The following is a 17,156-nucleotide window of genomic DNA, read 5'->3' on the forward strand; positions in this document are numbered from 1 at the left end:
AATGGCATGATTCAACAGGACAAAATAAGGACTTGTCTCTCACAGTCAACTACCATATATTTTTTCTGGAATGAGGTCCAAGGAAATTAGCCTTTCTATGTCAGTGAGATGGCCCTGGTATTGTACATGCAGTTTCAATAGCATGGCTTAGACCTATGGCTCAGTTACTGTATACAGTAAGTGTACTTGCTCATTTATGCTGAATTACATTTACTTTTCAGTGTATTTTTTTTTGCTTATCTACCGTTTAATGCATTTTATTGGATAATAATGAACTCTAAGTTAATTACCAGTACTGCATCTCCTTTTTTGGCTGTTGTGATGTCATTGTCCCAGTAAAGACGTCATATCTAGCTCAGCAAGCTGGCCTGGGTGGAGGTTGTTATCAGATCTTTGGCAAATAGATTACTTAACAACCAGAGGGTTTTAAAGTTTTAGAACAGTTTTCTTAAAGATGTACAAGGTCTTTATTAAAACTGTTTTTGGCCCCTATAAAAATGAATTGTGGCAGCTTTTCTCTAATTCTGTGCCAAAATTGATTATGTTAGCATCAATAAAAGCTATTTGATTAGTATAGTGTTAAATTTGAATTTGAATGCCTTTATTGCATGTTCACATACAACACGATTTACTGTCTCTCATTAAAAAACCTGTTTCCTTTACTCCATGCATTGCTATGTCTCTATTTATAGCAGGATAATTGATCTAGATATATGAAGGAATTTAAACAGAAATGTCCAACAGTTTAGGTGCTTGTGGACATCCCTCCGAGGGAAGAACAGACAGCCAAGTGGCAGAGAGTGAAGGGATTTTCCACTAAGCAGTTGGATTTTTGTAGTGCTTGAAAAGGATTTGTGATGCTCCTTGGTACCCACAGTGACAGACTGTGGCACGAGAATGCGGGCAGCCATAATTATATGTTCGTTGCCGTACCAGAGGCCCATGGGATAAGTCCCACTACACCACAAACACATTTTTGTGTAATTCATTCTCCCGTGAGAGCGTAGTATGACCTCAGAGTTTCACACACCGGTTTCCATGTTTGAAAACAAGCCCTGCCAGGCCTCTGTAGACTGGAGGAAAAAGAGGATCATCTGTGGGCTATGGCTGCTCATAGTTGCTCTGCCAGTTTGTAAGAAGCAGAGGCTATCGGGGCAGGCAGGCAGGGGGAGGGGAGTTGGCTCTCCCGATCTCTCCCTTGCCCTACTCTCTCTTTTGCTTTCTCTTGTGGTACAGGGAGGCTCACAGACTGATGCTCTTTGCTTGGCCATCCATAATGCATGAAATGATACACAATCTGCTCGGCCTCGTCTATCATTTACAGCGCATTAATAATGGAGCCTCTTGCTTCTTTTCAATATGCCACTGCTGTTTATCCAATTCTGTCTATGAAGACTGACTGGTTTAATTCTGCACTTAAGTAATGTCTTCTCAGAAGAGCCTTTTTTAAGAAACAATCTCTTTGTTTGTGTTTTCTTGACTTTATCGATGCTTTATTTCGTTGCTGTGAAGCATTGACCAGTGGCCACTTGTTGAGCCAATGAGACGGCTGGAAATCCAGTGAGAGTTGCCTGTAACTGAGAGATGCATCAGTTCACTAGCACATTCTTGCTGTGACCTCTCAGTAGCATCTTACTGCCACTCTCCACATCCAGTCAGTTTACTATATCCTTTCCCTCAGTCTATAGTAGCTTTGTCTCTATCTCCCTCCCTCCCTTGCTCCCATTCCTCGTCCAGCGCTTTCCATACTGTCTGCCGTGTGAACAAATGCCTGCATGCTTCACATTATATGCATGACACAGCACCGGTGCTGAACCACAGATCTGTGGGTTTTTGCTGATGTAAGGAACATCCAGAACGTTCCCCACTGTTTAGCCACAGGACTACAGCTCCTCTCTCTCCTCCTGTCCTGTGGCTGACACATTGCTTACAGTCTGAAGTCAGCAGGCGGGCTGAGCACCGCCATAGTCCCCTCAGGCGCGTAGGTCTGGCAGGAGGGAAAAAAAGGAGAATGTGGGTTAGTGACATGCTCAGCTCTGCTATGATTGTTCCAGGACTGGGGCGGGTGATTACCACCAGATGTAGTGTGTTTGCAGAGCAGGAGAGGGGCCTTCAGAATTGGGAGGGAAGTGCTCAACACTGGGTGGAGGAGCTTAAGCAGAAGGCTGACTAAGCAACTTAAATCATGTGGTTAAAAATGATTTAGTTACACTGTCACTTTAAGAGAAACAAAAAAAGCCAACTGTGTGAATGTTGTCATTGTTTTCTACAGGTTAGTGTCTCAACAATGCACTGTGTTGCACCAAAAACATTTGCCCTTTGTAGTTTATTGCCATTTCATGCTTTAAGTAATGCATTACTTTGTGCAATTAAACATTCTGTGATGCTAGATCGTAGTTGTGATTGTGGACATAGTAAGACAATGTCAAGTCTCAGGGTGGGGCTAGTGTGTTTAAGCCGTTATCATGGGCGATATATCTTGTATTGACACAGCCTAAAAGCCTATTAGCCATAAAAGCTAATAGTAGCCGACTGAAAACGTGGGCCTCACCTGTCCTTTAAATAGGCAGTAAATTTAGCAGCAGGGAAAAAGTTCATCAATCAAAGAACACCACATTATGTTATCACAACCACACAGGGTAAATCCACCCTAAAACATAATTTATATTTCATGTTCCCAATGCTAACAACAAAATTTCCTCATCACTGCCAACAATTGCTAAAGAATGGGACAGCCCAACTAAAATCCTCATTTCATGGTCAGGCAAAATCAACGTAATGACAACAGCTGACCTGTATGATTGGTTGTATTGTCGTTTATATATGTGATTACAGAAAAAGTTACTAGACAGAAACAGAAGACGCTATGCAATATGCTGATCATTTCCAACTCATTTTGGCCAGTGCCCATAACAACATATGCACATATTTTTTTTCTCCATGTAATCGCAGAGAACATCAAGTTTCTCCTTGAAATTAATATAGTATGCCTACTTTATTGTGACGGTCCACTGACAGATGCTGACATAAAACACAATGTTTTTCGATATTAACACATTCACTGGGCAGAATATGAAAACTACCTTAATTTAGGTTACTTGTAAATCATACCATATTTATTTTTTAACATAAAATTTTCAAACAAAGGTATAAAATTCATCCTACTTTTTGGATGATGTTCTTCCTGAGACAATCATTACAACAGCCACAACCAGGGCAAATCTGACCTATTAAGACTATTTAAAGTTGTACTTGAAGCGTCACGTTATCAACCTGTCTTATCGGCATTTCAGGCCGATGCTAATATTTCATTTTAAAGCCTTTATCTGCCAACATTAATGCCATGCTGATCATATCATGCACACCTGGTTATTTTATGATTGGGACAAAATCAACATAAATCCAATTTCATGACAAAAAAATGATGCGTCTGAATGTGGACGTTCTCTGAGTGTGTGGTCCTGTACGTTTCGTTTGAGATGTTACATCGAAATGATCCAAATGTCAATCAAAGTATGTATTTGTATCCTGGCAAAGTCGCCAGTCGCCGGATGCTGTCATAGTGCCGTAGGAGTTGTTCCATTATTCACTCTTGGAGTTGCGCAGTTAGATGACATAATTACAGTCTGTTTAGTTCAGCATAAGGAGAGACTTATTCAAATTCATTAATAAAAAGTGAACTGAAGTGTAGATTATTGTCAATATAACATCTGTGAGTTCTATTTTAAGGTGGATTTTTCCCATAACGGCGAGAGTTAATGTGAATGAATTGATCTCTTAAACACTAATGATGAGAGAAAATTACTTTGTCACATTTGATTTGTTGTGAGACAAGTTGGAGGCGTGAAATTGCCCATCAATTTACCATGCCCATCAATTAACCAGAGACCATGCTGTGAGGAAATGGACATTGGGTGTAATGAATAAATGAATGTTCTTTCTGTCCCTTTCTCTTTCTGTCCCTTTCTCTCTTTCTGTTTCTCTGTCTCTGTCTGTCCTGAGCCATCCTTATTTTACCCAACATGCCCCCTGCCTGTTTTGATTTCCCTCCTTTTCATCCTCCAATTCTGGTTTTTATGTTTCTTTTTCTGTCTGTCTCTCGCCCTCAGGGACTTTCTTCCTCGTGGATCAGGCATTGTTACCCGCAGACCTCTCATTTTGCAGCTGGTCAACAATAAAGCAGGTGAGTGTACCTTTCATCGCTGCCCTGCATATGGCCTCTCTGCCACAGTGCCTCAAGCTAAGCTCACTGTCTGCTATTTGCTGCCTTCATCTCTTTAATTTAATATTCTCTTTTTCTTTCTCTTCCATGCTCTGTCTTTCTCTTTGTCCTTTTCTCTCCCCTTGTGTGTCACTTTGTCCCTGTCTATAGAATATGCTGAATTCCTGCACTGCAAAGGGAAGAAGTTTGTGGATTTTGAGGAAGTGCGGGCGGAAATTGAGGCTGAGACCGACAGGATAACAGGCTCCAACAAAGGCATCTCTCCCATCCCAATTAACCTGAGGGTGTACTCCCCACACGGTAATGGACACAAGTCTTATTGTGAAACACACACACACACACACACACACACACACACACACACACACACACACACACACACACTGTAAAGGCTTGTGCCTCTTTGTGTTAAAGTACATTTGCTTGTTAAATGCCAAAACACACCATGATGCTGTTTATCTGTAATTTCTATCCTTTTAAAGTTCCTTTCTGAGCATTGATTGACCCGTAAAAACTCACCTCTATTCATCAATAGTACATATTCATATGTTTTTATTCATGGAAAAGTCCCTTAATGCCATAAAACAGTCTGTATGAAACCCAACATCTTTGTCTGATTTAGTATACAAGGTCTAGAAATATGCAAATTAGCCCTGGTCATCAGCTGCTTGCCTGCAGCTCAAGTGTAACAGCTCACCTTCAACTCTTCTGATTAAACACACAAACCTCTGCTTGTAAACTCTAAAAGGAAACATTATCCTCAGGCTTGACTACATCTAGGGCTGGGGCAACGCGTCAACTTTATCGATTACGTAAATACGTTGACGCGTCACACCATTTCACACAGCACGCGCCATGAGAGCGTGAGCAATGCCTATCATGTTATTTTTGTTTTGGCGCTCGTGTTGTCAAGTTAGAGCGCGAACACTGCTCTCCCGAGCAGCGCCTGTCAGGCGCGTCTCTGCTGCGTCTCTGCTGCAGCACATTTAGAGAAACAGTGGCACGCTGTTTTTTTACGGGTGACGCTCGCATTTGTTGACTCTATACCACTTTATACTGCAGTTGAAAGTCTACTCTGCCACAGAGATAAGGAAATACAAAGATGTTTGTTTACCTCAACTTCCTTGCTTCCCTTTCAAAACAAAAGCCCCCTGACTGTGTCTTTGTGGACAGGATGCCATCAGTTGCTGACACAATGCATTTTATTTTGAAACATTTACAGGATGGGGTTGTCAGCTGTGCAGGAGCTTGTATAACTTCATAAAAGATTGGAATATGTGTTTATAAATATGAAAATACAGCACTCATATCAGCAGGCAGCGATGTGCCTTAAGGCCTAGTTAAGGCTGGACTATTTTGATGCAGAAAGAATGTGCTAGTTACCATAATTTCTGTTAGAGAAAAGTTATAGTGTTATTCAAATTGCTCTGATTTTACTGTAAGATGTTTTGTTGGACTGCTAGATTTGAGGTTTGTTACTGTAACAAAGAGTAGCTGTAGCTGATAGATTAGTCGATTAATCGAAATAAAATCAATAGATTAATCAATTAATCGAAAAAATAATCAATAGATTAATCAATGACAAATTGTTAGGTGCAGCCCTAACTACATTACAGCTAAGAATGTGTTGGTAATGTTGGATAAACCTTGTTCTTGCCCAGCTCTGAGAAGCTGAAGTGAAAATGAAACTTAACTCCCAAAATATCAATCTGTAACTACACCTGGCTTCTCCTCTGATAGCCCTCGTTTCACTGTAGTATTATACTAATGATATTGGATACCCTGCCGTGTGAGTTTACAGGTTTGGTTCCTAAAATATTTGACACATGAAACTCTGGCTGTATGAATCTATGTTTTTTTTAACGCTGGCGTCGGTACTCTGTAGTTCCAGGGCAGAAATGCTCAGCCATGATGTTGAGTGCTTATTTCGCTCATTATATGCAGGGTTCTTGCAAAGCCTTAAAGTTTTAGGAAGCATTGATTTTATTAAACCAAAAACAAGGCCTTTATTTGCATAAATATGTCTTAAAAATGCTAACACATTGAAAGTATGATACTATGAATAGTTTTTTTTTCTCATACTGTATTATATAATCACAAAATAGTCAGTAGTATCTATCTTTTAAATGATTTACAGAATGTCTCTCGCATTAATATCACATAGATCAGTATGGAGGAACAACACTCATATACAGTTACCATATCCAATCAAGGTTTTTTCAAGGCAAACCAAATGGATACCTACATGAAAATATAATATGTAATTTGTTTTTCATGTGTTCCACTTTAGAATGATTTTTTTAAGCATTTGAATTAGATAATCTTACTTTTTAACATGACCAGAAAAAAGTGATGCGTTATGTCACAATTAACATTTGGGCCAAATGTTTCCCAACCCTTGATGTCAGTTGTCACAGTACTGGAATTTCTAACTTGAATATAATACCTTAAAAATATTGACATTCAATACCATTTTTGATACCACAGGAAGAAATGACATTTAGGGAATACAGTTTGTTTTTTTTATTAAAACATAAATACAACAAAGTGCTAAAATGACAACAGCAAGTTTTCTTTTCTTGGTTGGTAGCAAAGAACAGTAGAATGACTGTAGTAAACATTGACAATAATTTAAAAAATTTTAGATTAATGAACACAACATTCTTCTTGCAGTTGTACAGATGTTCAAAAGCCTCTGAGATTATCACATAACAAAAAGCAATAAAGTGCAAGGAAAGAACAACACAAAACCATGCCTTAAAAGACCATATGCAACCAAAAGCAAATGAGAATGAATTTGTTGAGGTGATTGCAGAGAGTGAGTGACAGGAGGTGAGGATATGAAGGTACTGCAGAGATGTGTCCTTCAACGTGCTGTTGGAGAAAAGAGAGAGCATTAAGTAGTATTGATGGTATCAGTACTTTGAAGAATGAGCATTGAAACTGTTTCAAATCTTCTGAATCAATGTGTATTGATAAATTAGTTCTTTTCCTTCAACTTTGGTTATTGTAAAATTGGTCTTACATTGAATTCCAGGTGACATAAGAGACCTTAAATCAGACTTTTCTTAAGCTGTAAGATCCCTGATATGTCTTGTAGCATATGTACACACGTGTGTATGTGAGTTTTGCTAAAGGCAGTCTTTAATATCTTTAGCTGTGTTAGGTTATAATAACTGGATTGTATGAAATACAGTATGGTGAAGTATCTTCATCTGTCAGGTATTTAATTCACTCGATAAGCCAAAAAGCTGGTGATTTCATCCATACGTATTTTATCAGTTGAATCTTAAGAAAATTATATATATCATAAGATACAGCATGTCATATGACTTTTACAATGATAAAAGATTTATCAGTGTTGTGTACCCCTAATGTAAACACAGTGTGTTTTCTGCTTCTCACTGTTTACAAAATGTGTTTTCCAGAGAGCCTTGTGAGATTTTAGAAAAAAGTAGATTGTTGTGGTTTGGACCAGTGTGGTTTTGGTAAAACATTAAAAAGAAAAAGTCACTTTTGTAATGTTTTTTACTCCCATCACTGAATGTCTTCCAAAAACATCTATTCATCTCCTTATGAGAGCCGTCTCGGGAATTCACTGTCAAATTTGACATTTTCATGTTTATTTCTTTCAGTAAATGTAACTCTTGTAAGTAAAACCTCAGAGGGCATTTTTGTTTTTATGAAGTAAAGAAAACAAATTAGACTTAGTTTTACAGCAGTAGATGTCTGCCCACTCAAGTGTTGTGTACACAAGATGAAGGCTTCCTCTGACTCCACATATACCCATTAACATGTTAGATTGAGGCTGATGGTGTGGGTGTTTGTTGATGTTTTTATTTTATTTAATGGAAGAAAATGAAGTTGACACATGGGTTAAAAACACAGGTCTGTATTTGTCTTGGCATGTAAAAGCATATTAACAGCACTATGAAAAGGCTGTGTGTTTTCTCAACACAGTGACCTTTTATTGTAAATGCTTTTGAGCAATCAAACATTTGTTCGTACTTTGGTTTCAAATTAAATAAAGTATCAAGTCAGTGATGTGTCAAATTAAACAAGATAAACTGCTGTTTAAGAAAATGAATGGTTATGGAAACATGTTATTTAAATGATTGATGATGTTTTGTTAAGATATGTGAAGGGTTGTTTTGTTATACAGTGACATTCTGGACTCAGGAAGCCTGATTATTTACTTAATTATTTTTTTAATTTCTTCTGTACATGTGAATCAGTGCTGAACCTGACGCTCATCGACCTTCCTGGAATGACTAAAGTTGCTGTTGGAGACCAGCCCGTAGACATCGAGCACCAGATCAGGGACATGCTGTTGCAGTTCATCACAAAGGAGAGTTGTCTGATCCTTGCCGTCACCCCCGCCAACACTGACTTGGCCAACTCCGATGCTCTGAAGATCGCCAAGGAGGTGGACCCACAGGGTACGCATGTAGCTGTGTAGTAATTCAGAAGTCAGAGAGCCGGTGAACGAAAAATTTTGATATCCATTAACTGTATTTGGCAAATCTTTTCATCTCGTTTATTGACATAATTGTGTGTATCAGTCCTTCTCCTCTCTATTATCCTATAAGATATGTAGAAGGAAACAAGATAATATTTAATAAATCAGTTTGTATTGATGAAGTTACGCTTTATATTTCATGCAGGTTTGCGCACCATTGGTGTTATAACAAAACTGGACTTGATGGACGAAGGGACGGATGCAAAGGACATTCTAGAAAATAAGCTCCTGCCACTGCGTAGAGGTGAATATTATTAACATCAAAACACATTTGCAGAATTTATTTTTGACTCTAGAGTGACTGTTTTTGTTGCTGGTCGCAGGCTACATTGGTGTGGTGAACCGCAGTCAGAAAGACATTGATGGGAAGAAGGACATCCGTGCTGCTCTGGCTGCAGAGAGGAAGTTCTTTCTGTCCCATCCTGCCTACAGACATATAGCTGAGCGTATGGGCACACCACATCTACAAAAGACACTGAACCAGGTCTGCTATTAACTTTTTTCTAAAAATTGTAAAATATAATTCCCTTACTGCCATGCCATTGTTTCTCTAAAACAACAGCATTACATCTGTCTGTCTCCAGCAATTGACCAACCACATCAGGGACACTCTGCCTGGTCTGCGCAGTAAGCTGCAGAGTCAGCTCCTCTCACTGGAGAAGGAGGTGGAGGAGTACAAGAACTTCCGTCCAGATGACCCGACACGCAAGACCAAGGCGTTGTTGCAGTGAGTTTATCTGAATGTTTCTGCTCACAACAATGCTGCAAACTTGTTTTACTGACAGTTGGCAATGCTACTTGTGGTAACCATATTGGATGCCAGCTGCACAGGGATACTCCACTAATAGCAGATATTTGCAAGTTATGACTCAACAGTTTTAACAGTGCAGGGCAATGCTGGTAAAATGTATGCTTTTGAATGTGTGTGACCATATGGTCATGTATCCAGCACTTTCTCCAGCATAGTAGTATGAATTTTTGCGCTTATAGGGTGAGATATTAATATTAATTGCCTTGCATAGCTTGCTGTGTAGTTAGCCTACTAATGAAGCTAAAACAAATTAATGTATTGAGGTTAACAGCACTGAAACATCTCACATTCACTGTTTCAGATTAAAGGGAAGGGCTGCCAAGATAAGAGCTGTACAAAAGATTCCTTTGAGCAGTAATTTTTGCAGTAGATCTCCAGGGAGGCAGTAGCTGTAGTTGCAAGGAGATAACTAACACTGGACACATGTCTTGTGGTTGTCCCTTATCAGGATGGTTCAGCAGTTTGGTGTGGACTTTGAGAAGTGCATCGAGGGCTCTGGGGACCAGGTGGACACCAATGAGCTGTCAGGTGGCGCCAAGATCAACCGCATCTTCCATGAACGCTTCCCCTTTGAACTGGTCAAGGTAAGTGTGCCATGAACAGGAGTGATATGTTGGTAGGGCTGAGCAATGTAGCCCAAAGTGTTATCCCACAGTCATGGAAAACCTGTAGGTCATGAAAATTCACAATAACATTTCCAGGCCTGGAAAAGTCTTGGAACTGATAAAAATCATTTAAAGTTTTGGGAAAGTCATGTAATTTTGTTGTGTGTAATAAAAATTGTTACAGTAATCTTTTAGGGATAACCTCCAACATAACTTAACATGACATCAAATTTTTTTTTTGTTGCTGACGACGTAACATGGCTCTAATATGTGTTGATTTGATAACCATCACATACATTTTTTTTATGCTCTTCCTTCATGTATGCATACTAGCTGAAGTTTTTAATAGATTTTGAATCCAATATGTTAAAAAAACAAAACACCAGGCAATTGGGACAAGAAAAAAACAGCTTTTTTATCATGGATTCTGGATGTCATTGAAAAGTTTTACATTCTTTTCATAAAAATGTGTGGGAACCCTGGTGTTACCATGTTAACAGTTTCACCAGTCTGTATCAATAATTATAACAGTAAATGTCAGTTCATTATTATTTTCAAGTTTAAAGGTTGATTTTTGCTCCTTGAAGTTGTTTTAACTTGTTTTTTTACTGTCAGAATATGATAAACCTTTGCCAAACAACTGGAAGTTTCACAAATCTGAGGTAGTTTCAAAACAGTTACAGTCAAAATAAGTCAATAATAAAAACAATAGATAGAGAAAGGAATCCTAATTCTGGTCAGCAGTGTTTTTGTAGATTACATTTTGTGATGGATTTAGCAACATAGTTTACAATATCAACAAAATAAACATCCAAAAGAAACAGGTTTTAATGACATTGTGAAGTAAATGTGGGTCTATTTATACATTTTTGATAAAAATCTTTCTGACATGGTTCAGGCAGAAGTCATGGTCAAAGACTCAGTAGATTACTGTCGTTTTTTTGGCTGGTGAGTGGAGCAAATTTAGCAGCCACTTGCATATTTTACCAGAATTAAGCTGGTGATTTCCAGCCCTTGTTATCATACCCATTAGCTTAGTGGGAGTTGTTGTCGTCTTCTTTTTTCTCCACTTCATGGCGGCTAGCAGCTGGCGTTAAATATTTATCAAACAGTTTTGTTATATTTCTATTGAGAATATTACATCCAGATAATTATCCTTTTATCAATCAGCTCTAAATGTTGTGAATTATTGCTGCAAAAATCAAAATATTTTAAGATTTGTAAAATATAATTTGCATCTTCTTCCCTTCTGTCTCCCAGATTGTGTTTGACGAGAAGGAGCTAAGGCGAGAAATCAGTCATGCAATCAAGAACGTCCATGGTGTCAGGCAAGTGAAGCGAAAACCAAAAACCTTCCACAGCAGCCGCCCACAGAACACCATAAACGGCTGGACTCTGTTTTTACATCAAATACTGCTCTACTTACTTTACTTCTCTCCCTTCAAGCTGTTATTCTACAATAATTCAGGTTTTTATAATCAAGCCTTGCCATCACAAACTAAAAGTAGCAATTCAAAGAAAAAGTGTTTCTGTTGTATGTGAAATGTATTTCCTACTTTTCCCTCACTGTTCTTTCATTCCCCTTATCTCCCCACTGCAACACCACCCACTCCTTTTCTGTTTCTGTCTGCTGAGGCACTCAATTATTATGAGGTTTTATGTTACATGTATCCACTGCACTAATGTTGTCATGTGTTCCTCAGTGATAATTTCCTCTCTGTCATATCTCATTTTTGTGCTTTATTACATTTACATCTCCTTCTTTGGCGCTTAATCATCCGTCTTCGTGTTGTTGCTGTCTGTGTGTTCATTTTCTGATTCTTTCTCTTTGTCCAGAGCCTCAGATCTCTTCAATCACCTTTTTGTGTACCTAATCATCGGTCTATTCATCGGTTGTGTTGGCCTTACATGTCTGTTAATTGTCCCATCCGTCTTCGGCTGTGCCTCTGTCTCTCTGTGCATCCTCAGAACGGGGCTGTTCACTCCAGACCTGGCGTTTGAGGCCATCGTGAAAAAGCAGATCGTTAAGCTGAAAACGCCCTGTCTCAAATGTATCGATCTGGTCATTCAGGAGCTCATCAACACAGTCAGGCAGTGCACCAACAAGGTACTGCAGGTGTCCAGCATCTCCCGACCCAGCCGAGACACAGGGCAGGGACAGCCATGGGTGTGGCAGAGGGTACGCTGACACAGAACATAAGCTAACCGCTTCCTACAGTATCCAGAAAATTATCTGTTACATATTTTAAAAATGAAACGTTCTGTGTGGTTTGCCCTCAGCCTAGCCCAGCCCCATTAGCCCTGTGTGCAGGCAGCGCTGTCGTGTTGTGGAGTGTTGTGACGGGTGACGTGTCGTCGTGGATATGAGATTTTTCAGGGACTGTCTGAGCATCTCTGGTCTCTTGTGGACAAGCTGCAGGTCTTATAGCTAAGCACACAAAGCCAGCAACACATGGGGTCGTCTTAAGCTCTAATTAGGCCTTGAGTAGGAGGTGGCATGTCCATCTCTACCATATTGACCTAGTTTAAGAGGAACTGGCTTGTCAGGGAAGAGGATGTGAAAGACCTGTGGCTTGTCCTTCTCCACAGCTTGATTTCTTTCTGTCAACAACTAGAAACAACTAACTGAACAAAGACTTGTTCTCTTTTTGTTTCCTCTCTTTTCTGGCTGTCCTCTCTTTTTTTTCCCCTATTTTTTGCCTCTCTCTCTCTCTCTCTCTCTCTCTCTCTCTCTCTCTCTCGTAGGTACCCGGGATCTCTCTCTCTCTCTCTCTCTCTCTACCACCACAACAACATGCAATCTGAACCCATGACCTTTCAGAACGGGGCTCTTCACCCCTGACCTGGCTTTCGAGGCAATAGTCAAAAAGCAGATCCTCAAACTCAAAGAGCCCAGCCTCAAATGTGTGGACCTTGTGGTGTCCGAGCTCACCGCGCTCGTCATGAAGTGTGCTGTCAAGGTAACCAGGGACACACCCACTGGGATGATAGCATGAAAAAAAGAAGGGATTCTTTCTTTCTCTACATGTATATATCTGTCATCCCAGTGAAATGGGCACCCCAGTGAAATCAGCCCCATCCCCACCCCTGCCATCTGTGCCCACTGCATCAAACGTGTATATTGTCCCATCCCTGCTCTCTCTCTAGGAATGTCACGAGAACCGATACCTTGGCACCACGTCAGTGCCGAAATTCTTAAAAAGTGAAGGTACTTTTTTTTTTCTCCAGTACTGTAGGTACCCGGGATGTAATTCCTATGATCTAGCGGGGCAGCATGTATGACAAAAAGTGTTCTAGTCAGCTGTGAAATGTCAAAGGAAGAAGAATGCCTACTAGCACAGAAGAACAACACTGTTTTTTGTCCTGTGGCCAGCATTTCCTTTTTCGTTTTTTGCAATGGGAATGCCATGTTTTTACTCTGGATAAAATGCTGTACTTGTCACTTTTTACTAGAGCTGCCCCTTGAAAGTTGGAGATTTCAAAAATTAGTCAAAGACCCGCAGCTGACTAAAATTTGCTTCAAGTCGAGGGGATTTTTTTTTGTTTTGTTTTTTGCTAGTCAGCATGTTATGCATTGTACTTCAGGAGACCTTTTGGTCCCTAGAATTTGCTGCAGAGTGAGCGCTCTAGACTTACTCCTTGGAGTTGTCGACATGCAGGATACAGAGGAGGAGAGAGGAGAAACCTTCTGCTTGAAAGTGGTGAATTTACATCTCACAGCAGCTTAAAATAAAATAGTCTGGCTTTTGTTTGATATCTAATGTCAGCAAAAACATGCTGCACATTAACGACCCAATCTCGGTAACACTGTTAGCACTGTGTGCTAACTGTGTGCCGAAGAATACTGGAATTTCACTGGTACTGGTATCGACTTCTAAATTGTTGGTATCGTGACATGCCTACTCTCTTCCCACCTCTGGAAGTCTCCATACCATGCAGATGGAGCATTGACTTGCAAACCACGTCTGAAATTTTAAGTACAAATTAGAATTTCCATCAGCCATCTCCCACATGCTGTTTGACCTCAGCATCAGCTCATTAAAGAGTTTTCTTTTCCCCACCTCCACATTGCTGTCTCCCTCTGTCTCTCTGCCTAAGACCCCGCTCTGTCTGTCTGGGCAGAGCAGAGCCACGGCCGTGCTCCCTCGCTGACCCACATGGCAGACTGATATTCTGCTAGCTGCTGAACCGGATGGAAAGGGAGTGATGTGAGGGAGGGGGTTGATACTTATAGCCCGTGGACTCTGTGGGTGCTGTTGCGGCTTGAATGGAGTGTTTCCATAGCAACAATGCTCCACTGCCATCTTGTGGACAGAGGAAGGCACTGGCCAGTGTGAAATCATTCAACAAACACACACACATACAGTAAACCAGCCATCCTGTCTCTGGGGTTTACATCTGCCTCACTCCATTCTTGTACTTTCCTTTCTCATCCAGTCTTCACTAATATTAACTCTATCACAACTTCACCATCAGCTATAGATGACAGGTTTAATGTATTTACAGGTCATCAAATTTGGATATTGCTCTGTTTGTTTAAAATATAAAAAGTAACTCTGTTAAATCTTTAAAAACAATTGCATGATTAAAGGGACCCCCAAATCAATATTGCATGTTTGCCTCTTGCCTGTAGTGCTGTTTATCGGTCTACGTTGTTTTGGAGTGAGTTGCCGGGTGTTCAAAGCGCCAAAAAGATGAATTTGATAAAACTCAGCAGTAATGTATCTTTCCAGACATTGTGATCTGACTGCTTTAAAAATCCACAGAACTTGTTTGGAGCAGTTTCACGTAGGGACTTTTTTCTTTCTACCAAAATACGCCTACTAACAGAATCACCTTGCAAAATGACACATCTGAATCTCTTGCTAGCTCACCTAGCACTTTTTTTCTGCTTTGAGCACCACAAACCTGTCTCTCTCACCAAAACAATGTATTGATTGACAAATAGAAAAGCAAGCAGGGAAAAAACATATTTTTTGATTTGGGAATGAACTGTCCCCGTATAGCAATGGTAAACTGATACTACATTGGTTCTTGATTGATGAAGTCATCCCTGGCTGATAGTAAATACCTTTTCACCTTTTAGAACAGAGTCTGTTTTATATATCTGTTGGTTTGTGGATGTTTGGATATGTGTGACACTGAAATGTCACTTGATTATCTCTTTCCCTTTTCTTTGTTCTCTACTCATTCTCACTTCTCACTCCTGTTTCTCTCTGATACTTATTGGTAAGTCTTATTAAGCTCAAGCTCACATGGAAGTGTGTGCATCATGTTTGTGTGTGTGTGTGTCTCTGTTCAGTACTGCAGTTGTGTGTTGTGCTGCCTTTCAGCTAAATTCCTACCCCAGGCTGAGAGAGGAGACTGAGCGGATCGTAACCACCCACGTCAGAGAAAGAGAAGGGAAGACCAAGGACCAGGTGAGCTGCTAGGATGTTGATTGAATAGACTAGAGGCTCTCAAGGGCACTAAGTGCACTCAGGTCCACCTTTGATGTTTACCTTTTTCATTTGCAGAAAAATTATAGTTAGAACTGCACTCTACAATTCATATGTAGCCACACTCCAATGTTATGTTGAGATGCTGGAGGGACAAAGTAACACCACCAAAGTAGAAATGCTGAAAGGGGGATGTGCCTGAAAAACTCATGATAGCATTGTGTCATCTGGTGTTATCAGATTATCTGATTCTCCAAGACTGTCCTCCAAATTATATTACAGGCAGAAATTACAACCCGCAGCCCTTAACAAGATAAGTAGTTAATGAAAATGAATATATAAATGATGAATTTAAGCTCCTTTCTTAGCAACTACCTTTATTACGAGAGCAAGGGAGGAAGTCAGGCGATGTACGGTGGTATAAAGAGCGAGAAAGTCCACCACATAGTACACATAGTATGACAAGGTATGCCAGGGGAGATTTGATACTTTATATTAGTAACAAACATACTTTAAGCCAAACCATTTTTTTTCCTAAATTTAACAATGTACTTTTGGCGTAACTGTGACCATTTCATGACCTTACCCCCGTGCTTAAAACCTCTACCGTTAACAAACATACAAAGTATGCTGTTTTCCGGAGGAAATGCTCCTCGCGGTTGTATTTAGAGGACGTACGCATTATTATGGTCCTATGGGTTTGGACACTTGTCTGATCCACCAGCTGCAGCATGAGGACAAAAAAAGCATGTGTGTTATATGACCCTTCCAGGTATCATATATGTTTTGCTTCGGTATTTGTCTAATGGAGAACAGTAAAAACTCAAAAAGCCCTTCCATTGCTTAACATGCTAACATGCTATGTTCACAGTCCCTTAAACCCAGCTGCAGTTGGTTGCATAGAACACAAATTAAGCACAAATTGAATGTTAGAAGCTATGAAAGAGATTATTTTATAAGCCTTTGTTGGAATTTTAAGCTTTAGTTTGTGTGTATGTTTTAAGATTTTTTTACTGACCCTCCAAACAAGCTTAAATAATGCTGTGAATGCATTTGAAAAAGACCTGCTGGCATTGGGAGCATTTTTCCTAGAACATAAGTTTATTTTTTAGGTGTCAGTTCTGCAGATCTTTCTGTGGGTGTTATTTGATTAAATGAGTGAAAATAAAAACAAGTCCCTTGTGGTTAGATTCTTATCTGCCTTCATTAGAAAAAAATATATTAAGCAATCACAGATGCAACATATTTTCCAACTTTGTTGTTTAGTGTAACTGTTGTAGTTATATTGCAGCTAAACATCATTGTGTATCATGATGGAAAATCTGTCATTGTGTCGTTAAGTGTTAGCGATTTCTCAGTTAGTACCAGTATATTTAAATCAACACAGAAAATCCCTGTCATAGATTATATGACAGAGCAGCAGTTTGCAGAAACTGAAATTAGAGATCGCTCAAGATTTTAGGACACCACAAGAAAAGAAATTCATGAGACGCTGTTGCTATCTTTCAATAACTGTTAAATGTTGTTTTCAGAACTCTATTCTTGTCGGGAAAGCGAAGCT

The 17,156-nt window shown here is 39.7% G+C and overlaps 1 protein-coding gene across 4 annotated transcripts in view; it reads left to right on the forward strand.

The window, feature by feature from the left end:
- The window catches only part of dnm2a (dynamin 2a), a 39,494-nt gene that overhangs the window by 4,241 nt on the left and 18,097 nt on the right, over positions 1 to 17,156 (forward strand). For all 4 annotated transcript variants that reach the window (XM_042504923.1, XM_042504921.1, XM_042504919.1 and 1 more), the window contains exons 2-11: positions 4,110 to 4,183; positions 4,373 to 4,522; positions 8,458 to 8,661; positions 8,887 to 8,985; positions 9,065 to 9,225; positions 9,326 to 9,468; positions 10,001 to 10,136; positions 11,418 to 11,485; positions 12,126 to 12,264; positions 15,491 to 15,577. In XM_042504923.1, the coding sequence (XP_042360857.1) occupies positions 4,110 to 4,183; positions 4,373 to 4,522; positions 8,458 to 8,661; positions 8,887 to 8,985; positions 9,065 to 9,225; positions 9,326 to 9,468; positions 10,001 to 10,136; positions 11,418 to 11,485; positions 12,126 to 12,264; positions 15,491 to 15,577 (1,261 nt within the window). The remainder of the gene's footprint in view (positions 1 to 4,109; positions 4,184 to 4,372; positions 4,523 to 8,457; positions 8,662 to 8,886; positions 8,986 to 9,064; positions 9,226 to 9,325; positions 9,469 to 10,000; positions 10,137 to 11,417; positions 11,486 to 12,125; positions 12,265 to 15,490; positions 15,578 to 17,156) is intronic.

This window comes from Plectropomus leopardus, chromosome 17 (assembly GCF_008729295.1).
Source record: "Plectropomus leopardus isolate mb chromosome 17, YSFRI_Pleo_2.0, whole genome shotgun sequence".
In the NCBI taxonomy this organism is placed as follows: domain Eukaryota; kingdom Metazoa; phylum Chordata; class Actinopteri; order Perciformes; family Serranidae; genus Plectropomus; species Plectropomus leopardus.